This window comes from Somniosus microcephalus, unplaced genomic scaffold (assembly GCF_052327205.1).
Source record: "Somniosus microcephalus isolate GS21.2 unplaced genomic scaffold, FLI_Smic_1.0 unresolved_chr1, whole genome shotgun sequence".
NCBI classification, from domain to species: Eukaryota; Metazoa; Chordata; class Chondrichthyes; order Squaliformes; family Somniosidae; genus Somniosus; species Somniosus microcephalus.
This window is the reverse complement of record NW_028225179.1, coordinates 48,671,737-48,696,953: the sequence shown is the minus strand read 5'-3', so window position 1 is coordinate 48,696,953 and position 25,217 is coordinate 48,671,737. Positions and strand designations below refer to the sequence as shown.

General features: G+C 48.5%; 1 protein-coding gene across 2 annotated transcripts; it reads left to right on the top strand.

The window, feature by feature from the left end:
- The first annotated feature begins 13,363 nt into the window (after positions 1-13,363).
- Positions 13,364-22,737, top strand: LOC147094920 (uncharacterized). Of its 2 annotated transcripts, none has more exons than XM_085974541.1 (2): positions 13,364-13,509; positions 17,378-22,737. In XM_085974541.1, the coding sequence occupies exon 2, from the start codon at positions 20,083-20,085 to the stop codon at positions 21,076-21,078; it is 996 nt and encodes a 331-aa protein (XP_085830667.1). In that variant the 5' UTR covers positions 13,364-13,509; positions 17,378-20,082; the 3' UTR covers positions 21,079-22,737. Both variants share the same exon structure in this region, with proteins under 2 accessions (XP_085830667.1, XP_085830668.1).
- The last annotated feature ends 2,480 nt before the right edge of the window (positions 22,738-25,217 follow it).

Sequence of the window (25,217 nt, the reverse complement as noted above, 5' to 3'; positions counted from 1 at the left end):
GCGCTCTGCTCTCTCTCGCCTCTCTCCCCCGTTGATGCCGCTCGGTCCTGAACACCGGCTGCACCCTGTGCGCTCTGCCCTCTCTCTCTCCCCCGTCGACGCTGCTCGGCCTTTTTCTGTGCCGTCGGTCGGCTCTAGCCGCCGCTGTCCGGGAAGGGTCTGCGCCGTACGTGTTGCCAGCCCGTTTCGCTGGACCACCGTGACTGGAAAGCCAAGCCTGGCTCTCGACAGCCTCCCCTGTGATGCTCAAATCTCCGCTGGATGACTGGGGGGTTGCCCGTGGTCGACGCCCGTGCTTCTGGACTCGGCCTTCTTCCACTGTTCTCCAGGAGCGAATCCCTGGGAGGTGATGCAGAGTTGCAGGTAGGTTCGAATCTGCTCGTCGCCAATGTTAGATCCGTGTATCTTGATGTTGTGTCCTTCAATAATTAGACAATAAGACTGCAGGGAACGATTCAACAGGTGTTTACTGAATGAGGTTTACTCTAGAACTACTATACAGATCACTACTCAGGGTTTATATACAGGTGTGGTCACTGCCGGTACTACAGTATACAGGAGCTGTAAAAAGTAGTTCTCCCCTTAAAGGTACATACATTACAACGTCCGTGTATTATCAGGCACAGACTGCGGAGAACGGTACAAATGATATTTACTCAACGTGGCTCAGACTGCAACTGAACTGTACAGATTACGACTCAGCGTTATATACAGGTGTGGTCACTGCCGGTACTACAGTATACATGAGCTGTACAAAGTAGTTCCCCCCTTAAAGGTACATACATTACATCTCTCTCTCTCTGTCTCTCTCTCCCTCTCTCTCACTCTGTCTCTCTCTCAGTCTCTCTGGCCTAGAAATTCATTAAGGCGCTGCCAGCTTTGCAGCCAGTTACCGCCTAAAGAGGGCTTCTGCGCCAAAAATGATTTTGCGCTGATATTCAGCGCAGCGGTATTGGCGGCGGTAGCCGTTAGCGCTGCGCCGGCACCGATGACGTCATCGGTGTGCGCAGTGCCCCGGTTCCGCCCCGAAACCGGCCCGATCCCCATATTTAGTTGCGGCCGCCTCCTCCGCAGCGGCCGCAAACAGCGACCAGAAAACGGGGCCGTACTCTAGCCTTAGTGGGGCGCTTTAAGGTGGAGGTGCGGCCGGCCGCTTTTTCGGCGGCTGCCTGCCCGCACCTCCTTCCCCGGCCTCCTCCACCACCCCCCCGCGGCATTGCCGGCTGCTTTCCGCGAACCCGGCACTTCTCCGAGGTGCCGGGCTCATTTGCCGGCACTCTCCAGCGGCGATCTCCCCGTTGCAGGCAGCTCCCCCTTAAGAGAAGGAGGAGGCCTGCAGTACCGCAGTCTGCCGCTCCGCAGCGGCTGGCGCAGCGGCGCCAAGAGCACTGAAATTCAGTTTCAGCGCCCCAAGCGGAGGCGGGCACACCCTGGAATAGCGCCCGGTTCCGGATTGCGGCGCAGAAGCCGAATATCTGACGGTCGCAAATGGCTCCACGCCCAGCGCTAACTTTTGGGCGCTAGCCAGCTGGGCGCCCCAACTGAAATTCTAGGCCTCTGTCTCTCTCTCTCTATCTCTCTGTCTCTCTCTCTCTCTCTCTCTCGCTCTGTCTCTCTGTCTCTCTGTCTCTCTGTCTCTCTGTCTCTCTCTGTCTCTCTGCCTCTCTCTGTCTCTCTCTCTCGCTCTGCCACTCGCTCTTTGTCTCTCTCTGTCTCTAGCTCTGTCTGTCTCTTTCTGTCTCTTTCTCTGTCTCTTTCTCGCTCTCTCTGTCTCTCTTGCTCTTTCTCTCCCTCTGTCTCTCTTTCTCTCTCTGTCTCTCTCTCTGTCTCGCTCTTTCACTCTGTGTCTCTGTGTGTCTCTCACGCTCTCTCTCTTGCTCTGTCTCTCTCTCTTTCTCTGTCTCTGTCTCTCTCTCTCTCTGTCGCTCTCTCTCTGTCTCTCTCTCTCTGTCTCTCTCAGTCTCTCTGTCTCTCTCTGTCTCCCTCTCGCTCTCTCTCTCTCTCTCGCTCTGTCTGTCACTCTGCCACTCGCTCTTTCTCTCTGTGTCTGTCTCTCTCAGTCTCTCTCTCTCTGTGTCTGTCAGTTCAGTTCAGTTCAGTTCAAATGCTTTATTGGCATGAAAGTTTACAGAGAACCATATTGCCAAAGCTTACATAGCAAAAAGGTACAGTTTTCCAACATTCTGTAGGTGTCAATCGATTTGACATTTGTTGGGTACATACAATATTACTTTTAAACAATATTAATTTTAAACAGTCTTTCTACTTCATTTGGTACGTTCAATATTAATTTTAAACAGTCTTAATTTTAAACAGTCCTCAGGTTGTGACATGTTGTTACATATTTGGCCCCTAGGTATGGTCTGTCTCCTTCTCCCAGGACTAATCTCAATTTTGACAGGTCATCCAATTCCTTGAAATCTGGGGTTGTTTGGCTTAGCTTGTTGAATAATATGTTTCTTGATGTGTTGAATTTTTTGCATTTTAGGAAGAAATGCATCTCTGTTTCAACCTCGCCAGCCAGACATTGATCGCATATTCTATTCTCTCTAGGCTGCCAGGATTTCTTGTATCTGCCTTTTTCAATTTCCAGTTGGTGGTCGCTTAGTCTGTACCTGGTGAGGGTCTGTCTCTGTTTTGTGTCTCTGATGGTCGTGAGGTAGTCTGCCAGTTTATATTCTCTTTTTAGGGCCCGGTAACATTCTAATCTGCTTTGGCTTTCGGTTATTTTGTTCCAATGTTCCAGGTAGGTTTCTTTGCATTTTTTAATGATTTGGTTCACTCGGATTGGTGTTTGGACGGCTGTGTTGGTCTGGGGCTGGTCAGGGTCCGGCTGAGTACTTAGTTTCAGTAGCAGCTGACTCAGGGGACTTTTTTCTGGGTTTAGCTCTTGGGTCTGAAAGGCTTTGAAATGAAGGGTGTCTGGGGAGCTAGATTTGAGGTGATTTAGGAAGTTTAGTGCTCGTTTTTGGATGTTTATTATCAGTGGGTATCTGCCTAGTTCGGCTCTGCATGCATTTGTTGGCGTTTTTCTTTGGGTGCGAAGGATGCTTCGGCAGAATTCTGCATGTAGGGCTTCTATTGTGTGTTTTTCCCATTTAGTGTAGCTTTGGCGATTTAGCGGGCCCCATACTTCACTACCGTACAGTGCAATGGGCAGGATTATGCTGTCAAATATTTTGAGCCAGATTTTGATTGGGATTTGGATGTTGTAGAATTTTCTTTTTATTGCATATAGGGCTCTTCGTGCTTTTTCTTTTAGTGCATTCACTGCTATGCTGAAGCTCCCTGATGCTGTAATAGTTAGACCAAGGTAGGTGTAGCTCATAGTGTGTCCTATAGTGGTATCACTGAGGGTAAACTGGTATTTGTTTTCCTGACATCTGGGCCTTTTTTGAAAAATCATGATGTTGGTTTTCTTTAGATTTACTGTTAGAGCCCAATTTTGGCAGTATTTGTCGAGTAGGTCTAGTTGTTGCTGTAATCCCTGTTCTGTGGGAGACAGCAGAACCAGGTCGTCCGCATAGAACAGGGATTTCACTTCTCCATCCAGGAGACGGAGACCTGGTGACTTGCTTTGCTCCAGCATGTTTGCTAATTCATTTATGTATATGTTGAACAGGGTCGGGCTCAAATTGCAGCCCTGCCGGACGCCTCTTCTCTGGGTGAAGAAATCGGTGCGTTTGTCTCCAATTTTGACCCCGCATTTGTTTTTCAGATACATTGATTTAATAAGGTCATAGACTTTGCCCCCTATTCCACACTGAAGAAGTTTATAATAGAGCCCTTCGTGCCATATAGAGTCAAAGGCTTTCTTGAAGTCGATGAAACAGGCGAATATTTTCCCATTTTTTGTTTGGTGTATATGTTTTTCAATGAGGGTGTGAAGGGTATAGATATGGTCAGCGGTGCGGTGTTTTGGAAGAAAGCCTATTTGTTTTTTTCTGAGGATATTATGTTTGTTAAGAAAATCAAGTAATCTACTATTTAGAATACTGCAGAATAACTTCCCTAGACAACTGTTGACACAGATGCCGCGGTAGTTATTTGGGTCTGATTTGTTTCCACTTTTATATATGGGGGAGATTAGTCCTTGGCACCAGATATCGGGAAAACAGCCTGAACGTAATATGATGTTGAATAATTTGAGTACCGCACCCTGCATCTCCATATTGCTGAACTTGAGCATTTCATTTTTGATGTTGTCTGGGCCACAGGCTTTCTTTAGGTGGAGAGATTTTGTTTTTGTGGCCAGTTCTTTCCATGTGATTGGGGAGTCTAGAGGGTTTTGGTTGTCTTTAATTGTTGCTTCTAATGTGTGGAGTTTTTCTGTGACCTGATGTTGACTTGGGTTTGTTTCGTTTATTGGGATGTCTTTGTAGAGGTTTTCAAAATGTGTTCTCCAGATGTCGCCATCTTGGATTGGTAATGCTTGCAATTGTGTTGTACTCAGGTTATTCCACATTTCCCAGAATTGTTTTGGATTGGTGGAGTTTTCAATTTCTTCGAGTATTTTGTGGGTATAGTTTTGTGTTTTGTTCCTAATGGTGTGTTTATATCTTTTGAGGGTTTCATTGTATCTAGTACGTAGGTCCGGATTGTTTGGTTGGCGATGCTTTTGGTTTGATATTTTTCTCAGGTCTTTTCTGGCATTTTTGCATTCGTGGTCAAACCATTTCTTATTTTTATTTTGTCTTTTGTGACGCTTCCTCTTCTGTTTCACAAGGTCGGCTTTTACAGCTGCCTCATGGAAGATCATATTTATATCCTCTATGGCCATGTTTACACCATCTCTGGTGATCTCGTATGGGTTTTCTTTAAATTTTGATATTTTACTTGTGAGATCAGGTGACTTTAGTGCTGTGATGAATTTTTCTCCACTGTCTGGGGCCCATCTGTATGTCTGGTTTATTTTATGGAGCTTACTGGGTTCTTTTTTTGTGTCTGTAGTTTGGGCAGAAAGTTTAAGGTACATATTTATTTGGTTATGGTCTGAGAGGGGGGATTGCTGCCTGACAGTGAATGAGTTGATATCGCAGGGGTCCAGGTCAGTGATTGTATAGTCCACCACACTAGACCCAAGAGTTGAGGAGTATGTGAGTCTCCCTAGGGAGTCCCCTCTGAACCTACCATTAACTATGTACAGGCCTAAGGCTCAGCAGAGTTGCACTACCTCCCTACCGCTTTTATTTATTTCACGATCAAGGTTGTTCCGATTTGCGATGACTGGTGTGACATCTAAAGGGGTCTGGCCAAACACATGGTTGTTTCCCTGTGGGTCTATGAAGTCAGGTTCACAACCGGTCCTTGCATTTAGGTCCCCACATATTATCACCTTTCCTTGGGCCTGGAAATGGCTGATTTCCATGTGGAGAGTATCAAATAACTCCTCTTCGAAATATGGCGATTCTATTGGAGGTATGTAGATCGCACATAAGTAAACATCTTTTTTTGCTATTCCTATATTTTTATCTAGTTTTAGCCATACGTGTGATTTTCCCTGTTTTACCGGTGAGATGTGTTTGTCCAGTTCTCCCTTATACCACACCAATATTCCCCCGGAGGTTCTGCCCTTGCGTGTTTTAGTGTTCTTTACTGAGGGCACAATGATTTCATGGTACATTGGAGGACAGTGGGTCGGCACGTCCTTTTGGCACCATGTTTCTGTTAACACAATTATATCAATGTCTTTTATAGCTTTTAGGAATTCAGGGTCTGTACTCTTTGTCCCAAAAGTTGAGGAGCGGAGGCCCTGGATATTCCAGCCGCTTATGTGGAAAGAACGCATTTATATAGTTCAATAAAACGAAATAAAATGGACCTATTTTGTGGGATGAGTGTGGAAACACTATTTTCTATAATGCTAAATGATGATTTAGTATAAATTTCATGAGGCATGCACATATATCTATCTAATAATAGTAATAATACTGATCAATAATGATAATGATAAATAACAATATTAATAATTTCTCCGGCTTTCTATCAGGCTGTTCAGCATCGTCATGATCTTTCTCAGTTCTTGGTCTACAGTCTGTGGTCTAGAGGGGGGTCTTGGGTCAGGTATAAAAGTACGGTTCTGTTGTTGGTTTTGTAATGGGGGGTGGGGGACATTGGTGGTCCTGTTTGGGCTCCCAATGGTAGAGGGGGTGGGAGGGCTGCGTCTTTTGGCAGTGTTTATGAGGTTTCTTGCGAAGACCCACATCCGCTGTTTGAGTAGATGTATTTCGTCATAGAGGTCCCTTGTGTTGATGTTTGGATGATGGGCCAGGGAGACGTTGGGGAGGACAGAACATCTCGTGTCGATCTCCCTGTTGGTGTTGTGGATTATATAGGCTGGGGTGTCCTTTCTGGGCAGTAGTGTGGAGATCACGATCCGTGCCTCGGGGAATTCCCTGCTGGCCTTTTCCGCCATCCTGCTCACCGCCCTAGCAGTGCCTTCCTGTAGGGTGCGTAGGTCGTTCGTGCCTGTGTGGATCACAATCCATTTGGGGCTTCCAAGGGATTCTTTGTTCAGGATCTTCATTGCTTGGTCTGTGTTGCTGCACCATTTTTTCAGGACTTGATGGTCTGGGAACAGCCTCTGGGGGTCCAGAAACTTTCCGTTGGAGTCGGTCAGCAGGATCGCCTGAGGGGCTGGTTTTTCAGGCTGGGTAACAGTAGTCTGGGTAGGACTCGCCTGGTGGCTGGTTGTTGGCTGGGTTTCTGGGATATGTTGTGTGGCAGGAGCGGGGTTTGGGGCTTTCGGTGTGTCCTCGTTTGGGGGGGTATCTGTCGGTTTTTGTGTTCCTGTGTGTGAGGACTGGGTAGCAGTAGTCTGGGCATGATTCGACTGGGGGCTGGTTGGAGCGGGGTTTGTGGCTTTCGGTGTGTCGTCGTGTGGGGTGGCATCCGGCGGGTTCTGTGTCCTTGTGTGTGTTGTTTTTGTGTCCTCAGGTTTTTGGACCTTAAGAGGTTTGTGTTGCCTGCTGAGCCTTTCTACGGTCTCCTTCGTTTTGTTTAGTTGAGTACGGAGTTCTTTGATCTCATTTCTTTGCTCCTCTATGGTCTTTGTCATCTTGTGGGTGGTGGACTCGTGTTCCGTTTTTAGCTGTTTGAATTCCTCCTTCAGATTCTTGGCCAGTGTTTCTCTGTATTCGTTGAAATCAAGTTCTAGTTTGGCCAGATTCTCTTTCATCATTTTGTTTTCGTTGAGAGGTGTGGGGGGGGTGGAGATGGACAGGGAGGTGTTTTCCTCTGCTGGTCTCTCTTCTTCTTCCTCCACTTGGTTCTCATCATCCTCTGTTCGACTCTCTTTTGCTTCCTGTCCATTGGTCCTCTTTGTGTCTGCCTTAGTTTTCAACTGGGGGAATTCCTTTTCGAAGGAGTCCAGATTTTCCACATTCCCCTGTATCATGATCTTTCTATTTTTGTTGTAGTAGCTTATGGTTAGCAGGGGGTCATCTTTATCTAGGTTTCCATCTTTACATATTTTCAGTCTGCCTCCACTGCCAATACCTTCACTGGAGACGTATGTGTAGTGTTTTTGTAAAGTCTCCTTCCAGGAGGTGACGTATTCGGTGTAGAATATGAGGTTGTTCTTCAGCTTAGTCCCTTTGTGTGTGGTATAGTCCACGTAGAGGATTTCTGGGTTATTTTTTAGTGTTGTGTACTTGTATTTTTCCTTTGCTTTATTTTTTGTGCATTGCTCAGAATATATCATTTCCCTGCTCATTGTAGTCGTTTGTTTTTTGTCTCAGATAGATATCTTTTTTTTTTCTCTTTTTTGTGTCGTGTTCCACCTTAGCCCACTTTTAGGTCCAAAATTGGGAGTTTTTCAGGGGTTCATCTTTGATATAGCTGTTCTTAAAGGTTTATCTTTCTCTTTCTCTCACAGGATCTTGGTTCGGGTAGTTTATCGTTTCTCTCGGGTTTCTATTCCTTTTCCTCGCGGGTTTGTTGTTCTTTTTTCAGGTATTTAAATAAAATTCAACTTTTTCCGAACTAACTTTAACTAAAATGAAACTTAGGTAGAATTAGGTAAAACTTATTTCTCCGGTTATTTTTTTTTTTCTCTTCCGACTCTCTCACTCGCTCTCCGGGCCTCGGACTCGCTCTCTCTCTCCGTGTTCCAAACTCGTACACTCTCCGTGCCCCGGACTCATTCGCTTTCCGCGCTCTGGGCGGATCTCCTCGTGTCGTCGTGTCGGTCTCAGGCCCCCGGGTTTTTTGACTGACCAGGCTGTTTTCTGCCCTGGTCTCCCGGTCTCTGTTCCCGCGGTCTCTGGGCCTCGCGGTCTCGGGTTCACCCTCCCCAGGCCTCTTACTCGTTTTCCCGGTTCGGGCCGCTCCTCCCGTTCTTCGACCTCGCGGTCTCGGGTTCGCCCTTCCCAGGCCTCTTACTTGTTTTCCCGGTTCGGGCCGCTCCTCCCGGTCTCCGATCCCGCGGTCTCTGGGCCTCGCGTTCTCGGGTTCACCCTCCCCAGGCCTCTTATTTATTGTCCTGGTTCGGGCTGCTCCTCCCGGTCTCCGGTCTCGCGGTTCAGGCCTCTGTTTCTCTCTCTCTCCAGCTTTTTCTCTCCAGCTGGTGTTTCCTCTCCTCTCTCTCTCTCACGCTCTCTCGCTCCCTCCCGCTCCGATGTCCTCTCTCTCTGTTCCCGGGTTCTCTCTCTCTCTGTTCCCGCGACCTTGCTCTCTCTCTCTCTCTGTCCCCGGGCCTTACTGTGTCTCTGGGCCGGTCTCTCGGTCTCGGTGAGCCGGGCTGTGTCCCGGGTGTCTCCGGGCTCTCGGTGTCCTGGTGCCGGGTCGCTCGGTCTCTCAGTGGGCCGGGTCTCTCTCTCTCTCTCTCTCTCGCTGTTTCTCTCGCTGTTTCTCTCTCCCGAGTTACTCGGAGCAGCCGCGAACTCTGCCCAAGTTGGGAGTTGCCGTTCCCGGGACTTGTTGCTGATTTTCGGCTCTCACCTGCTCTCCGCTCCGCTGGTGCCGGGGCCGGGGGTTCGGGTTGGGTCGCTTTCTTTACTCTCTCTCTCTCTGTTCCCGCGACCTCGCTCTCTCTCTCTCTGTCCTCGGGCCTTACTGTGTCTCTGGGCCGGTCTCTCGGTCTCGGTGAGCCGGGCTGTGTCCCGGGTGTCTCCGGGCTCTCGGTGTCCTGGTGCCGGGTCGTTCGGTCTCTCACTCCCCAGTCTCTCTCTCTGTCTCTCTGTCTCTCTGTCTCTCTCTCTCTCTCTCTCTCTCCTTCCCCCTCTCTCTGTCTCTCTCTCACTCTTTCTCTCTGTCTCTCTCCCTCTCTGTCACTCTGTCTCTCTCTCTCAGTCTCTCTGTGTCTCTCTCTCCTTCTCTGTTTCTCTCTCTTTCTCTGTCTCTCTCTCTCTGTTGCTCTCTCTGTCTCTCTCTTTCTCTCTCTCTCTCTCTCTCAATTCAATTCAATTCAATTCAAATTGCTTTATTGGCATGACAAGGTACATCTTATGTCGCCAAAGCACAGAAAAAAAACCATGTATGATTGAACACGTAAACGCAGATCTAGACATACAGTGTATAGACAGATATATCCCTGTATACATAAATATACTCACATTGTAAGATTTGCAAAATTAAACATTTTCCCATAAGGGGTTATTGGCAGAAGAGGCCTTAATTTTAAAGACTGTGTTAAAAGAAGCCCAGGAAAAAAGGGCACACAAAATGGCCGCTAGTATCGTCACTATGTCTTCAAAACTCTTTTCCACTGGCTTCGTTGGGGTTACTAGATTTCGTAATAAACCATACGTCTTTGCACCCATTAAATTTAACAATACCGACGCTTTCTTGTCATCTGACACCTCATTTGCCTTGCAGTATACCTCTATTCGTTCGACATATGTAGTCCAATCTTCGACTTCATTGTCAAATGCGGTGATACTACCACTCTTTGGCATTTTGGGTGTAGTTTAAAATGGCGTCTCCCAATGGCTTAAAATGGCGTCTCCCGCGCTTTCCTTCCTCCCCCGCTGCTGCCAACGCCGCTCCCGGCGGTTCTCGTGGCAATGGCGACGCCCTGTAGGTTTCGCGCGCTTCTCCTGCGCTGCAGCCGACGCCGCTCTCGGCGGTCCTCGTGGCAATGGCGGCGCCTCGCGGGTTTCTGCACGTCTCTCTCTCCCTCTCTTCGATGCTGCTCGGCCCCTGAACACCGGCTGCGCCCTGTGCGCTCTGCCCTCTCTCTCTCTCCCCCGTCGACGCTGCTCGGCCCTTTGCTGTGCCGCTCGGTCGGGCTCTAGCCCGCCGCTGTCCGGGAAGGGTCTGCGCACTACCTGTTGCCAGCCCGTTTCGCTGGACCACCTCGACTGGAAAGCCAAGCCTGGCTTGCGACAGCCTCCCCCGCAATTCTCGAGTCTCTGATGGATGACTGGGCGGTTGCCCGTGGTCGACGCCTGAGTCTCTGGCCTTGACCTCCAATCCACTGATCTCCAGGAACGAATCCCCGGGAGGTGATGCAGAGTTGCAGGTAGGTTCGAACTTGCCTTGTCGCCAATATTGTGTCTGTGTATAATAAGACACAGACTGCAGGAGAACGGTACAACAGGTGTTTACTCAACATGGCTCACGCTGGAACTGATCTGTACAGATTACTACTCAGTGTTATATACAGGTGTGGTCACTGCCGGTACTGCAGTATACATGAGCTGTAAAAGATAGTTCCCCCTTAAAGGTATATACATTACAGATCCCGTGACCAGCTTTTGGGACACTTTAAAATGGTTCCTGCAGTCCCCACATAGCTTTTGTGGATTCAGCACAGCAAGTTCTGGAATGCAGAACCAGACAGAGTCATATCCATATGTAAGCCCTGGAATGCGATACCAGACAGAACCCATAAATATAGATTGGATGCAGATCCAATCAGATCGGCCTGTAGATAACGGCCATCTAGGTGTTTACCCAGATAAAGGGAAACAGTTTCAAGTTCGATGGGGACATCGATACTCGTTTAAACAATCCAAAACCAGGATGGCAGTTACCGGCCATCCCGAAAATACTTTAAAACTAACGACTACCCCTTTGTATCATAAGCCTGCCAAAAGTTTAACAAAAGACTAACCTTGATGTGGTGGGAGATAAGGGCCTCCATGAGAAGTATAATTGGGGAACCCGGGGTAGCGATCAGGAGATCAAAAATTGGAAGAACAAGGAGTGCAAGCTAGAGCTGGAGGGCGAGTTCCAGGTTCAAGCCCAAGCGAAGTTGTGGACGAAAGGTCGTTGCAAGAAGGTAGTCCAGATCGGAGGCTGATCGAGACAAACCAGCCTCCTGACCCGGGGTAATCATCGGGAGACAGCAACAAAACCCCGGGCCGTTGACAAGAATCATCGTGTGCAGGAGCACCGACAAACCAGGACTGTGTCCACTATCATCGTGTGCAGGAGCACCGACAAACCAGGACTGTGTCCACTATCATCGTGTGCAGGAGCACGGAGAAACCGGGACTGCGTCCATCATCGTCGTGTGCTGGAACACCGAGAGACCGGGACTGCGGCCACCATCGTCGTGTGCTGGAACACCGAGAGACCGGGATTGCGGCCATCATCGTCGTGTGCAGGAGCACCGAGAAACCGGGATTGCGGCCACCATCGTCGTGTGCTGGAACACCGAGAGACCGGGATTGCGGCCACCATCGTCGTGTGCTGGAACACCGAGAAACCGGGATTGCGGCCACCATCGTCGTGTGCTGGAACACCGAGAGACCGGGATTGCGGCCACCATCGTCGTGTGCTGGAACACCGAGAGACCGGGATTGCGGCCATCATCGTCGTGTGCTGGAACACCGAGAGACCGGGATTGCGGCCATCATCGTCGTGTGCTGGAACACCGAGAAACCGGGATTGCGGCCACCATCGTCGTGTGCAGGAGCACGGAGAAACCAGGACTGTGTCCACTATCATCGTGTGCAGGAGCACGGAGAAACCGGGACTGCGTCCATCATCGTCGTGTGCAGGAGCACCGACAAACCAGGACTGTGTCCACCATCATCGTGTGCAGGAGCACGGAGAAACCGGGACTGCGTCCATCATCGTCGTGTGCTGGAACACCGAGAAACCGGGATTGCGGCCACCATCGTCGTGTGCAGGAGCACCGAAAAGACGGCCTGTGGGCGACCCGTTGGACGGTGCGCCTCAGGAAGCCATCAGCCCGGGCAGCCCACTGCTCCCACAGCCCAACGACCACACAACGACGGCTGGCTGGAGAGAGAGAGAGAGAGCACTAAGTAAAAGAACCCCAACTCAACTGCAATTTTGGAGTGGTGAGCATGTTTCTGGCCCCTCATAATCTCATCTAGCTAGGTTTAGGGGGTGGGCATTTAAGGGGATCATTATCAACGTATTGTTGTCCCTCGATGTTCCGTGTGTTTCCCCATTTCATAAATGAACTGTGATATGCCTGTAGTTGTAGTGATGTTGTTTAGTACTGTATTGTCATAATTTGTTTTTCCCTCCCATGTACCTTGTTGGATCACATCCAACTATCTTCCTTGATGCAATAAAATGTCATTTCGTTTCATTGAACCTGGTCTACATTGTAGTTTTCCTGCACCTAAGTGCAGTGTCTAGAACCTAAGGGGTGAGTGGGTCGAACCACTCGAGGAACCACTGTGCAAAAGAGAGACAAAAGCCCTTACAGTACAGAGGAGATTTACGAGGATGTTGCCTGGGCTGGGGAATTTTAGCTATAAGGAAAGATTGTACAGGCTGGGGCTGTTTACTTTGGAACAGAGCCGGCTGAGGTGAGACCTAATTGAAGTGTTTAAATTATGAGGGGCCTAGCTACATTGGATAGGAAGGACCTACTTCCCTGAGTGGTCAATAACCAGGGGGCATAGATTTAAAGTCATTGGTAGAAGGATTACAGGGGAGTGGAGGAGAACTTTGTTCACCCAGAGGGTGGTGGGGATCTGGAACTCACTGCCTGAAAGGGTGGGAGAGGCAGAAACACTCACCACATTTAAAAGCTTTATGGATATGCGCTTGAAGTGCTGTAACCGACAAGGCCTCGGGCCAAGAGCTGGAAAGTGGAATTAGTCTGGATGGCTCTTATTGGTCGGCACAGATGCGATGGGCCGAATGGCCTCCTTCTGTTCCGTAAACTTCTATGATTCCATGATTTTAATACTGAGAAGTTTTAATGGGTTAAATGTCCTGTTCCTGTACCTGGCTCATCCTGTCAGCTGAGCTCATGTGTTCAGACCTGGAGTTGGGCCCAAACACAGAACCTTGTCTTCTGAAAGCTGGAGAACTGCCAACTGGGTCCAGCTGCCAACTGAGCCACGTCACACAGAAAGGAAACGCCTTTCCCCAGGATATCTCCAGAGAGCAGAGCCACTCCCCGTGTGTGTGATTATAACTGCAGCAAACTCGGAGTCCGGATTCAGCACATCTCCACTCCAGACGCCTGAACCTGACTCTGGAAAATGGCACAGAAGATGATGAAAGCTCTACTCGTGGTTTTTGCATTGCTGGTGCTGATTCAGCCCAGCCCAGCTAGGAGATGGGAAACTAGAGGTAAATTGATCCGGTCTATCAGCAGCCAGTGTTCAGACAGTTTTATTTTTTAAACTATTGTATTCTCTGTTTGAACATCACGGTTTGATTGGTTGACTGATGGTGATTGTGAGATTGTAAGAAAGTCTGAAGAATTTAACCTGAACCAGTTCCACCAGTAAATCCCCCGATTGTTCAGCGGGTCCCTCAGTGGATCGAGGGAATGGTGGGTGTTTGCTGATCCAAACAGACCAGCAATAAAAGCACAAATTACTGGCCGGTGCCGAGTGGGCGGATCTCAGCCGGAGCATTGACCCGGTTAGGAGACTCTGTAGTTGGCCTCAGTACCCAGGTACTGCGGAAGGGAAACTCCCAGTTGTTGCTCCTGATCACTCCTACCCGCTGCAAAGTGAGAGAATGCGGACTGTGTGAGCACAGGAGCGGGAGCTCCTTCAGTCCCTTTCCCCCACACTCACTGTCCAGTCTCACAGATGAAGAATGGTGAATAGGGAGCAATGCTGGAGGTGTCTGTGGAACCGGTCCCCAGACATGCGTCAGCTTTTCATAACAGGAGGGCAGGGAATGGGGTCGAAAGGGTTTCAAAGCAGGTTTATTTAATTGGAATAATTCTGCAGCCTTCATAGAGATCGGGATGTGAGAACACGGACTAAGTAGAGGAGGCAAGCGGTGAAATGATCAATTGTCAGTATCTGGGTGTCAGTTCGACTCAGTTGGGAGTTGAGTGAACAAGTTGTGGGTTGATGCCCCAGTCCAGTACATAGAGCCCAGCACTGGGCGAGTGCTGCACTGTTAGAGGTGTCATGTTGTGGATGAAACGTTAAACGGAGACCCTGTCTACCTGTTCATGGGGCAGGAAACATCTGGTGACATTATTTGAAGAGCTGGGAGTTCTCCCGGTGTCTTGGACCGACATCACTCTCTCAACCAACATGAACAGAGACTCCCCATCCTGTCCAATCTCATTTGCTGTTTGTGGGACTTTGCTATGAGCTAATTGGCTGCCACGTTTCCTACAAAACAGTGTTGGCACTTCAGAAACAAGCCCTGGTCTGTGAAACTCTTTGGGCCCTTCTGGTGTTGTGAAAGGTTCTATATCAATGTCAGATCTTTCCTCTCTGTGTCTCTGGTCTCAGATAACGGGTGTGGTGGGCTCCATTCTGAGGAAAACCCCTTGGGCTGCCCTTCAGGACAAAGAGTGAGTCTGTACAGGTCAGGGGGAGGGGGAGCGGTGTGGCTCTCTCTCTTCCCCCCAGTATCTCTCTCTCTCTCCCCCCCAGTCGCTCTCTCTTCCCCCCAGTATCTCTCTCTCTCTCCCCCCCAGTCGCTCTCTCTTCCCCCCAGTCGCTCTCTCTCTTCCCCCCAGTCTCTCTCTCTCTCTCTCCCCCCCAGTCGCTCTCTCTCTTCCCCCCAGTCGCTCTCTCTCTTCCCCCCAGTCGCTCTCTCTCTCCCCCCCAGTCGCTCTCTCTTCCCCCCAGTCGCTCTCTCTTCCCCCCAGTCGCTCTCTCTCTCTCCCCCCCAGTCACTCTCTCTTCCCCCAGTCGCTCTCTCTCTTCCCCCCCAGTCACTCTCTCTTCCCCTCCAGTCGCTCTCTCTCTTCCCCTCCAGTCGCTCTCTCTCTTCCCCCCAGTCGCTCTCTCTCTTCCCCGCCAGTTGCTCTCTCTCTTCCCCCCCAGTCGCTCTCTCTCTTCCCCCCCAGTCGCTCTCTCTCTTCCCCCCCAGTCGCTCTCTCTCTTCCCCCCCAGTCGCTCTCTCTCTTCCCCCCCAGTCGCTCTCTCTCTTCCACCCCAGTCGCTCTCTCTCTTCCCCCCAGTCGCTCTCTCTCTCTCTCCCCCCCAGTCGCTCTCTCTTCCCCCCAGTCACGCTCTCTCTCTCTTCCCCCCCAGTCGCTCTCTCTTCCCCCCAGTCTCTCTCTCTCCCCCCCCGTCGCTCTCTCTCTTCCCCCCAGTCGCTCTCTCTCTCTCTTCACCCCCAGTCACTCTCTCTCTTCCCCCCAGTCGCGCTCTCTCTTTCCCCCCAGTCGCTCTCTCTCTTTCCCCCCAGTCGCTCTCTCTCTTTCCCCCCAGTCGCTCTCTCTCTTCCCCCCCAGTCGCTCTCTCTCTTCCCCCCCCAGTCGCTCTCTCTCTTCCCCCCCAGTCGCTCTCTCTCTTCCCCCCCAGTCGCTCTCTCTCTTCCTCCCCAGTCGCTCTCTCTCTTCCTCCCCAGTCGCTCTCTCTCCTCCCCCCCGTCGCTCTCTCTCTTCCCCCCAGTCTCTCTCTCTCTCTCTCCCCCCGAGTCGCTCTCTCTTCCCCCCAGTCGCTCTCTCTCTTCCCCCCCAGTCGCTCACTCTCTTCCCCCCAGTCGCTCACTCTCTTCCCCCCAGTCGCTCACTCTCTTCCCCCCAGTCGCTCTCTCTCTTCCCCCCCCAGTCGCTCTCTCTCTTCCCCCCCAGTCGCTCTCTCTCTTCCCCCCCAGTCGCTCACTCTCTTCCCCCCAGTCGCTCTCTCTCTTCCCCCCCCAGTCGCTCTCTCTCTTCCCCCCCAGTCACTCTCTCTCTTCCCCCCCAGTCGCTCTCTCTCTTCCTCCCCGTCGCTCTCTCTCTTCCCCCCCCCAGTCGCTCTCTCTCTTCCGCCCAGTCGCGCTCTCTTCCCCCCCCGTCGCTCTCTCTCTTCCCCCCAGTCGCTCTCTCTCTTCCCCCCAGTCGCTCTCTCTCTTCCCCCCAGTCGCTCTCTCTCTTCCCCCCAGTCGCTCTCTCTCTTCCCTCCAGTCGCTCTCTCTCTTCCCCCCAGTCGCTCTCTCTCTTCCCCCCAGTCGCTCTCTCTTCCCCCCCAGTCGCTCTCTCTCTTCCCCCCAGTCGCTCTCTCTCTCTCTTCCCCCCCAGTCACTCTCTCCCTTCCCCCCCAGTCGCTCTCTCTCTTCCCCCCCCAGTCGCTCTCTCACTTCCCCCCCAGTCGCTCTCTCTCTTCCCCCCCAGTCGCTCTCTCTCTTCCCCCCCCAGTCGCTCTCTCTCTCTCTTCCCCCCCAGTCACTCTCTCCCTTCCCCCCCAGTCGCTCTCTCTCTTCCTCCCCAGTCGCTCTCTCTCTTCCTCCCCAGTCGCTCTCTCTCTTCCTCCCCAGTCGCTCTCTCACTTCCTCCCCAGTCGCTCTCTCTCTTCCCCCCAGTCGCTCTCTCTCTTCCCCCCAGTCGCTCTCTCTCTTCCCCCCCAGTCGCTCTATCTCTTCCCCCCAGTCACTCCCTCTCTTCCTCCCCAGTCGCTCTCTCTCTTCCCCACCCAGTCGCTCTCTCTCTTCCCCCCCCAGTCGCTCCCTCTCTTCCCCCCCAGTCGCTCTCTCTCTTCCCCCCAGTCGCTCTCTCTCTTCCCCCCCAGTCGCTCCCTCTCTTCCCCCCAGTCGCTCTATCTCTTCCCCCACAGTCACTCTCTCTCTTCCCCCCAGTCGCTCTATCTCTTCCCCCCCAGTCGCTCTCTCTCTTCCCCCACAGTCGCTCTCTCTCTCTTCCCCCACAGTCGCTCTCTCTCTTCCCCCACAGTTGCTCTCTCTCTTCCCCCCAGTCGCTCTCTCTCTTCCCCCCCAGTCGCTCTCTCTCTTCCCCCCCAGTCACTCTATCTCTTCCCCCCCAGTTGCTCTCTCTCTTCCCCCCAGTCGCTCTCTCTCTTCCCCCCAGTCGCTCTCTCTCTCTTTCCCCCAGTCGCGCTCTCTCTCTCTCTTCCAACAACAACATGCCCTCAAAAAAGCCTCGGCACCACCGGGCACTTCAGCTAGTTAAATATAAAAGTGTGGTCCAGAGTCAGTCCTAGTAACACTGACAGACTCAGCTTCATGTTTCCTCATTGTTCTCCCTCCCTCTGTGTACAGAAACATCAATCAATTCATTCTTCATTCTGGATTTTAGGGACCTGCATGACGCTTGGAGGAGTGTGTCGTGAAGGCAGCTGTAACACAGATGATAGCAAAATACTGCAGATGTTGGAAATCCGAAATAACAACAGAAAATGCTGGAAAAACTCAGCAGGTCAGGCAACATCCGTGGAGAGAAATTTGAGTTGACGTTTCGGGTCGAAACCCTTCTTCAAAACTCGAAAGAAAAGAAAATAGATCGAAGGCAGGGCTGCGATCGGACAAAAGAAGTAAAAGAGACAAAAGCAGTAGAAGAGACAATAAAAGGTATTCGAAGCCAGACGAGATGGTAATAGGCTGAGATTAGGTGTGAAGTGTACTGGCAGGGCAAGAGATAGCTGCCAGGTGGGAGAGAGAAACAAAAGGAAACAGGGGGTGGGGGGGAAGGAGTGGAAAAATTACAGGTAAAAAAGTAATAGGGGCCGAGGTTATGATCTGAAATTGTTGAACTCGATATTGAGTCCGGAAGGCTGTAAAGTGCCGAATCGGAAGATGAGGTGCTGTTCCTCGAGTTTACGGTGAGCTTCCGTGGAACAATGCAAGAGGCCGAGGACGGTGAGGTCCGAGTGGGAATGGAGCGGTGAATTAAAATTACAGGCGACCGGAAGCTCGGGGTCACCCTTACGGACTGAACGGAGGTGTTCCGCCAAGCGGTCGCCCAATCTGCTTGGGTCATTACCGCACAAATAAAATGAATTGTGTTCACCACAGCTACCATTAAAACTCCTCCTGGCATTTATTGCATAAAAACTCTTCATGTCGTTTCCACACTGACTAAAAATAACAACACTTATTAACAGACTAACCAACATGATGCAGGTTCACGAGTCACTTTGAAAAGTGCTCGGTCTGTTTGTTCCAAATGGTCTCAATTCATTCTTATAGTGAAAAATGAGAGTTCGACTCTGCTTCCACTGGCGATTATAACCATGGTATAAGGCACAATCAAGGATAAAGTCATTGATACAACCTTTAAACTGCACATGGAAGTGCTACTTTGATGCTTTTGAAAACCTCACTGAGAAATAATTCGGTGACTCGGAAAATGATTTAATCCACAAACTGCGGCCCAGGTCAGCCATCAAATTGGGCTTGTTCATTGTCAACGTGCGATCACTCCTGAGAAAAGCCAAGACGCCGATAGAGTTTGTGGATTTTCACTTGAGAATGGCCACAAGTAATGCACCATTATAATGTACATTTCATCCCCGAGTGCTATTTATTACTGAGACTGGCCAACGACATCAATCTCTACAGTTCTCTCTCTCTCTCACTCTCTCACTGTCTCACTTTCTCTCTATCTGTCTCTCTCTCTGCCCCCATTTCTCTATGTACGATTACATAGGATATACAGCACAGAAACAGGCCATTCGGCCCAACCAGCCGTGCTGGCATTTATGCTCCACTCGAGCCTCCTCCCACTTTTCCACATCTAACTCTATCAACATAACCCTCTATCCCTTCTCCCTCCTCGCTTATCTACCCTGCGCTTAAATACACCGATACTATTCACTTCAACCACTCCCCGTGGTAGCGAGTTCCACATTTTCACCACTCTTTATCTCTCACTTTCTCTCTTCCTGTCCCTCTCTCTATCCCCATTTCTCTCTCTCTCTCTCTCTGCCCCGTCTCTCTCACCCACTCTTTCTTTCTCTGTCCTCTATCTCTGTCTTTTTGCCTGTGTTTCTCTTTCTGTCTCCCCCTAATCTCCGTCTCTCCCCGTCACTATCCCTCTGTCCTTCCATCTTGTCTATCCTTCTCTCCCTCTTGTCTCTGTCTCTGTCTCTCTCTCTCGCTGTCTTTCTATCTCTCTCTATTTTTCACCCCATCAGTCTCTCGCTCTTTCTCCTTCTGTCTTTCTTTCTGTATCTCTCCCTGCCTTTCTCTCTGCTGTGTGATTCTCTCTCTGTTCCTCTCACTCGGTTTCTCTCTGTCTCGCTCCCCTTCTCTCTCTCTTTTCTCTCACTCTGTCTCTCTATCTCGCATTCTGTCTTTCTCACTCCTCCCTCTCTTTATATTTCCCTCTCACTCTCTCATTCTCTGTCCCTCTGCTTTACTCTCTGTTCTTTCTCTCAGTCTCAGTTTCTCTCTCTCTCTCTCTGTCTTTCTCTCATTCCCCCTTTCTGTCTCTCCCGTCCCTCTCTATTTTCCTCTCACTCGAATTCCTTCCCTGTCTCGCTCTCTTTTTCTCTAACTCTGTCACTTTTTGTCTCACTTGATCTCTCTTTCTCTCTATCTTTCTGCCCATCTCTCTCTCTCTCTTCCGTCTCACTCTGCCCTCTCTCTGTGTCTGTGTATCTGTATCTGTCTCTCTCCCTCTCTCCCTTCCTCTTGTCTCTGTCTCTCTCACTATCCCTATGTCCCTCTGTCCCTTCATCTTGTCTATCTTTCTCTCCCTCCTGCCTCTGTCTCCCCTTCTCTTTCCTTCTGCATCTCCCCATCATTATTGTAATGATCAATAACATGTCATTCTATAGTGGACACTAGGTGGAGCCGTAGAGCTGTATATAGCTGTATGTATAAGACTACACTACCCAGCTGTATGTATATTAAGACTACATTACCCATGAGGTACTAGGCTACCCACAAGGCAGCAGTCAAGATGGAAGCCTCTACAGATACTGTACCTAGTCCACATGTGCTCAATAAAAGTGTCTAGCAAAAGCTAGCTGTGTTCATAATAAGAATGTCTATTTATTAATGAACATAAGATGGTACCAGGATGGTGAAGATCTGCTGAAAATTGTGAAAAGCCACATGGAGAATTTGAAGCCACCAGAGCGTTTGAAACTCACAGGAAACATTGACTACAATTGGCAGACTTTTAAACAACAATTCGAACTCTACATTGCAGCCATCGGATTCGGTACGAGGCCAGACGCAAGGAAGATAGCGTTGCTGCTTACGGTTGCAGGCCCACAGGCGATAGAGGTATTTAATACATTTGTATTTAATCCAGAGGAGAACAGAGAAAAATTAGAAGATGTGCTAAAAAAATTTGATGCACATTGCTCTCCCAAAAAGAATGAGACGTATGAAAGATACATCTTCCGTTCTCGGACACAGCAACAAAATGAGACTTTTGATAGCTTTATAACTGATCTGAAACTGAAAGCACAGACATGTAATTTCTCTGAGCTCAAAGCATCCATGATTCGTGACCAGATTGTGTTTGGTATTCATGGTAAAAAAGTCAGGGAACGTCTGTTGAGAGAAACCGAACTAAATTTGGAAAATGCGGTGAAAATATGCCAAGCCAGTGAGCTAGCTCGAAAGCACGCGAAGACTTTCAGTGAAATCAATAATGATGCGATTGTAATGAGTGATAATGCTGCTGTCGGTGCTGTATCCTACAAGGGGAAGAAACGTGGGCAGAACACAAATGAAAAGCAATCGGAGGATGAAATTTTTAATTGTAAACGCTGTGGTTACAAACACCAGTTAAGACAATGCCCAGCGTTTGGAAAAATGTGCAAAAAGTGTAATGGAAAGAATCACTTTGCCAAACAATGCTTTTCAAAAGTAAAAACAACGAAAGGGCAACAAGTTAATGTGATTGAGGACACTGATTTAAGTGAGACATTTTTTGTAGGAATGGTGTCATGTGACGATATCAAAAAAGATACAGAAAATGTGCAGCCCTCAGAAATGGACAATGCTGAATGTAAAGTCAATGCAGTAAAAGTGGACAAATAGATGATCCCACTGCAGATAAATGGAGCATTAGTTACATTGAAACTGGACACTGGGGCAAAAGCAAACTTAATCAGTATGAGTGACATAAAAAATATGAAAGAAAAGCCCAAAATACAGAAAAAGTCAGTACTACGGAAGAGCTATAATGGGCAGAAAATAGATAGCTTAGGTGTATGCAGACTTAAAGTGACAGTCAAAGACAAAGTGCATCATCTCATGTTTTCTGTTGTGGCTGAAAGACTTGATTTGATACTAGGTGACAAAGCTTGTGAAGACTTAGAACTGGTCAAGAGAGTCTACCGTATAAACTGTGCCATAAGCAGACCAGATGACTCAGGCGATGAAGCAGAGAGCCCATCAAGGATGAAAAGGCCAAAGGGTATCCATGTCTTCAAAAAGCCTAGTTTCTCCAAGAAGAAAGAAAAAGACTTTAAGGTCAAAGAGAAGCCAAAGGACGAAAAGCACAAAGAGGAAAAACACAAGGAGAAAAAGTCCAAAGATATAACGGCAGCAGATGGTGTTAAGCAGTGGAAAGAGAAAAAGAAAAAGAAGAAGCCTGCACCAGAGCAGGAAGCAGTTCCGGTGGATACTCCTTCTTCCCTCAGGCCAATCTTTGGTGTTCCATTAGCCGAGGCTGCTGAGAGGACTATGCTGTATGATGGGATCCAGCTGCCAGCAGTTTTTCGAGAGTGCATTGACTACATTGAGAGTTATGGCATGAAGAGTGAAGGAAACACTGAAACCCTCTCCAAGCAAAGATCGCAAGGAGACCTCGATCTATACAAGAGCAGACTGATGACAATGCCGCAACTGCATCTTGTCATTCACCGCCAGAACAATCTCATGAAGACACATCAGACTTACCCGTGTTGAGAAGATCCACACGTGAAGTAAAAAAGCCTCATAGACTTAATCTTTGAGTACAATGTAAAGCTTTGAAAATGTGTTGACTGTTTTGAAAATGTTTATGTTTATAGAGCACTAACAAAAGTGTTACTGATATTATCTTTATTGTTTTCTTGAAAGTTGATTGATATTGATTTTGTTAAACCTCAAAGAAAGGGGGATGTAATGATCAATAACATGTCATTCTATAGTGGACACTAGGTGGAGCCGTAGAGCTGTATATAGCTGTATGTATATAATAAGACTACACTACCCAGCTGTATGTATATTAAGACTACATTACCCATGAGGCACTAGGCTACCCACAAGGCAGCAGTCAAGATGGAAGCCTCTACAGATACTGTACCTAGTCCACATGTGCTCAATAAAGTAACTAGCAAAAGGCTAGCTGTGTTCATAATAAGAATGTCTATTTATTAATGAACATAAGAATTATCTCTGCCTTTATTTTGTTCTCGCCCCGTCTCTCTATCAATGTCTGTCTTTACCTCCCTCTGTCGCTCTCTCTAAGTCTCTGCCACTATCTCTCCCTCTTCTCTCTCGGCTCTCTGATTCTATGTCTGCGCCAACTCTTTGTTTCTCTCCCCTTATGTCACTCTGTCTCACTCTCTGTCTCTCACACTCTCTTGATTTCTCTCTTTCTGACTCACTGTCTCGGTCTCCCTCTCTCTCCCTCTGACTCTGTTTCTCTATCTCTCTCCTCTGTCTCTTTCTCTGTCTTTCTCTATCTGTCTCTGTTTTTATGTCTCTCACTCCTTCGCTCTGTCTCTGTGTTTTTCTCTCTCTCTCCCTCCCTCACTCTGTCTCCCTCTCTGTCTCTTGCTATCACTCTTGGTCAGCAGTGCTCCCTGCTGGAAGGTGCTGACACTGAGTGTCTGGGCTGACACAGGAGATCAGACCCTTGGGGTGAGGTTCCAGTGATGCAGCCCGGGTCTGTGGATCCCGACCCTCAGCAACAGTCTGTACCTGCGGAGGGTGAGGGGGAGAAAGAAAGGAGAGATCAATGTAAATTAATCAATTCAATTCAATACAATTCAAATCGCTTTATTGGCATGACAAGGTACATCTTATGTTGCCAAAGCATCGAAAAACATTCATGGTTGAACACAAAAAATACAGATCTATCCATACAGTGTATAAACAGATATATCCCATAGTGTATAAATATACATTCATATAATTTGTATATACTCTTTTCTTATATTTAGTGGTTGTCCCTCTGTTTATGGCAAGCTGTAACATAGTGTGCCACTAAGGTTACACAATTTCTCTCTTCCCCTAGTAGGTATGGGAGTTTTTGGTCGTCATTCAAATTTCTGAATTCCGGGTATATTTTTGTGAATTTTGGGTAGAAATTCTCCCTTATGCCCTGATATTTTCTACAAGCTGTGAGGAAGTGCATCTCTGTCTCCACCACTCCCTGACTGCAGTGAGAGCATAGCCTGTCCTCTCTTGGTAGCCGGGTCTGCCTGTTTCGATCGCCAGGCTATGTTCACTAAGTCTGTACATTGTCAAGGTTTTTCTCAGTTTGCTATCCTTTACCATGGTCAGGTAATCAGCCATGCTGTATTGTCTGTTTAGGGCCAAGTAGCAATTGAGTTTGTTTTGGGTTTTTGTTGTTTCTGCCCAATATGACAGATATTTTTCCTTTTGCTTAGCGACGATTGTGTTGGGTCGAATTCTTTGTGTTACGCTGTCACTGTCCTGGGGCTGGTTATTGTTAGTAGTGTTAGTAGTTACTTCACTGAGTCCCAGGACTAGTTGACTGAGGGTATTCTTCTTTATTGTCCTCTCTTGGCATTTCAGGGCTTCGTAATGATAGCAGTGGGGGTTGCTCATTTTTAGGTGTTTCCAAAATTTGGTGGCTCTTTTTTGGATAGTGATTATTAATGGTTATTGGCCTAGTTCTGCCCTGCATGCATTGGTTACAGTTTTCCTTTGAGTCCGGAGGATACTTTTACAGAATTCTGCATGTAGGATCTCAATTGGGTGTTTGTCCCATTTTGCAAATTCTTGTTGTGTTAGCGGTCCCCACACCTCACTGCCATAGAGTGCAATTGGTTCAATTACTGATTTAAAAATTTTGAGCCAAATGCTAATTGGGATTTCTATTTGGATTGATTTTTTAATGGCATAGAAAGCCCTTCTTGCTTTCTCTTTCAGTTCATTCACAGCCAGATGGAAATTTCCCGTAGAACTGATTTTTAAGCCCAAGTATGTGTAGTTAGTGGTTTGTTCAATTTTGGTTGTTCCTAGTGTGAAATTTATTTTGGGTCCCTGATGTCTGGATCTTTGCTGGAACACAAGGACTTTGGTTTTTTGGGGATTTATTGTCAGGGCCCAGGTCTGGCAGAACGACTCCAGCAGATCCAGGTTCTGCTGTAGACCCTCCTTAGTTGGTGACAGCAGAACCAGGTCATCTGCATAGAGGAGGAATTTAACCTTGGATTCATATAGGTGAGGCCGGGTGCTGTAGATTGTTCAAGTAGTTTTGTCAATTCATTTATGTAAATGTTAAAGAGTGTCGGTGAGATGAGCGAGCCCTGCGTCAACCCCCACCCCTGTGGGAAGTATTTTGTTTGTTTGTCTCCAATTTTAACTGCACATTTGTTGTTTGTATACATTGATTTAATTACATCATATGTTTTTCCCCCTACCCCACTTTCGATAAGTTTCAGGAATAGACCGTCGTGCCAGATGGAATCGAAAGCCTTCTGGAAATCTATAAAGCATGCGTAGATTTTGCTTTTGTTTTGATGAACATGTTTGTCAATTAGGGTCTGTAGGGTGAAGATATGATCTGATGTTCTATAGTTTGGCAGGAATCCAATTTGGCTTTTACTCAAGACACTGTGCTCCTCAAGGAAGTTTATAAGTCTTTTGTTTATGATACTACAGAATACCTTCCCCAGGTTACTGTTTACACAGATGCCTCGATAGTTATTTGGGTCGACTTTGTCCCCACTTTTGTATATGGGCGTTATGAGTCCTTTGTTCCAGATATCAGGGAAGTAACCGACACTCAGAACCAAGTTGAAGAGTTTCAGGATAGCCAGTTTAATCACTGATGTTACCAGAGTTGCTGTTCAATGGGGAGTGTCAATGCTGGCTGCATTTCACCAACAGGCCTCCAGGGGGAGTGGGGATGTGTTAGGCAATGGCGCCACCTCCTGGTAGCAGGGAGTATTACACCTCAATATTCCTGGAATGATACAGCTCAGGAGGCGGCAATT

Coding starts and splice junctions, on each gene's coding strand:
- LOC147094920 (XM_085974541.1), top strand. CDS start 20,083: ATGAACATAAGATGGTACCAGGATGGTGAAGATCTGCTGAAAATTGTG.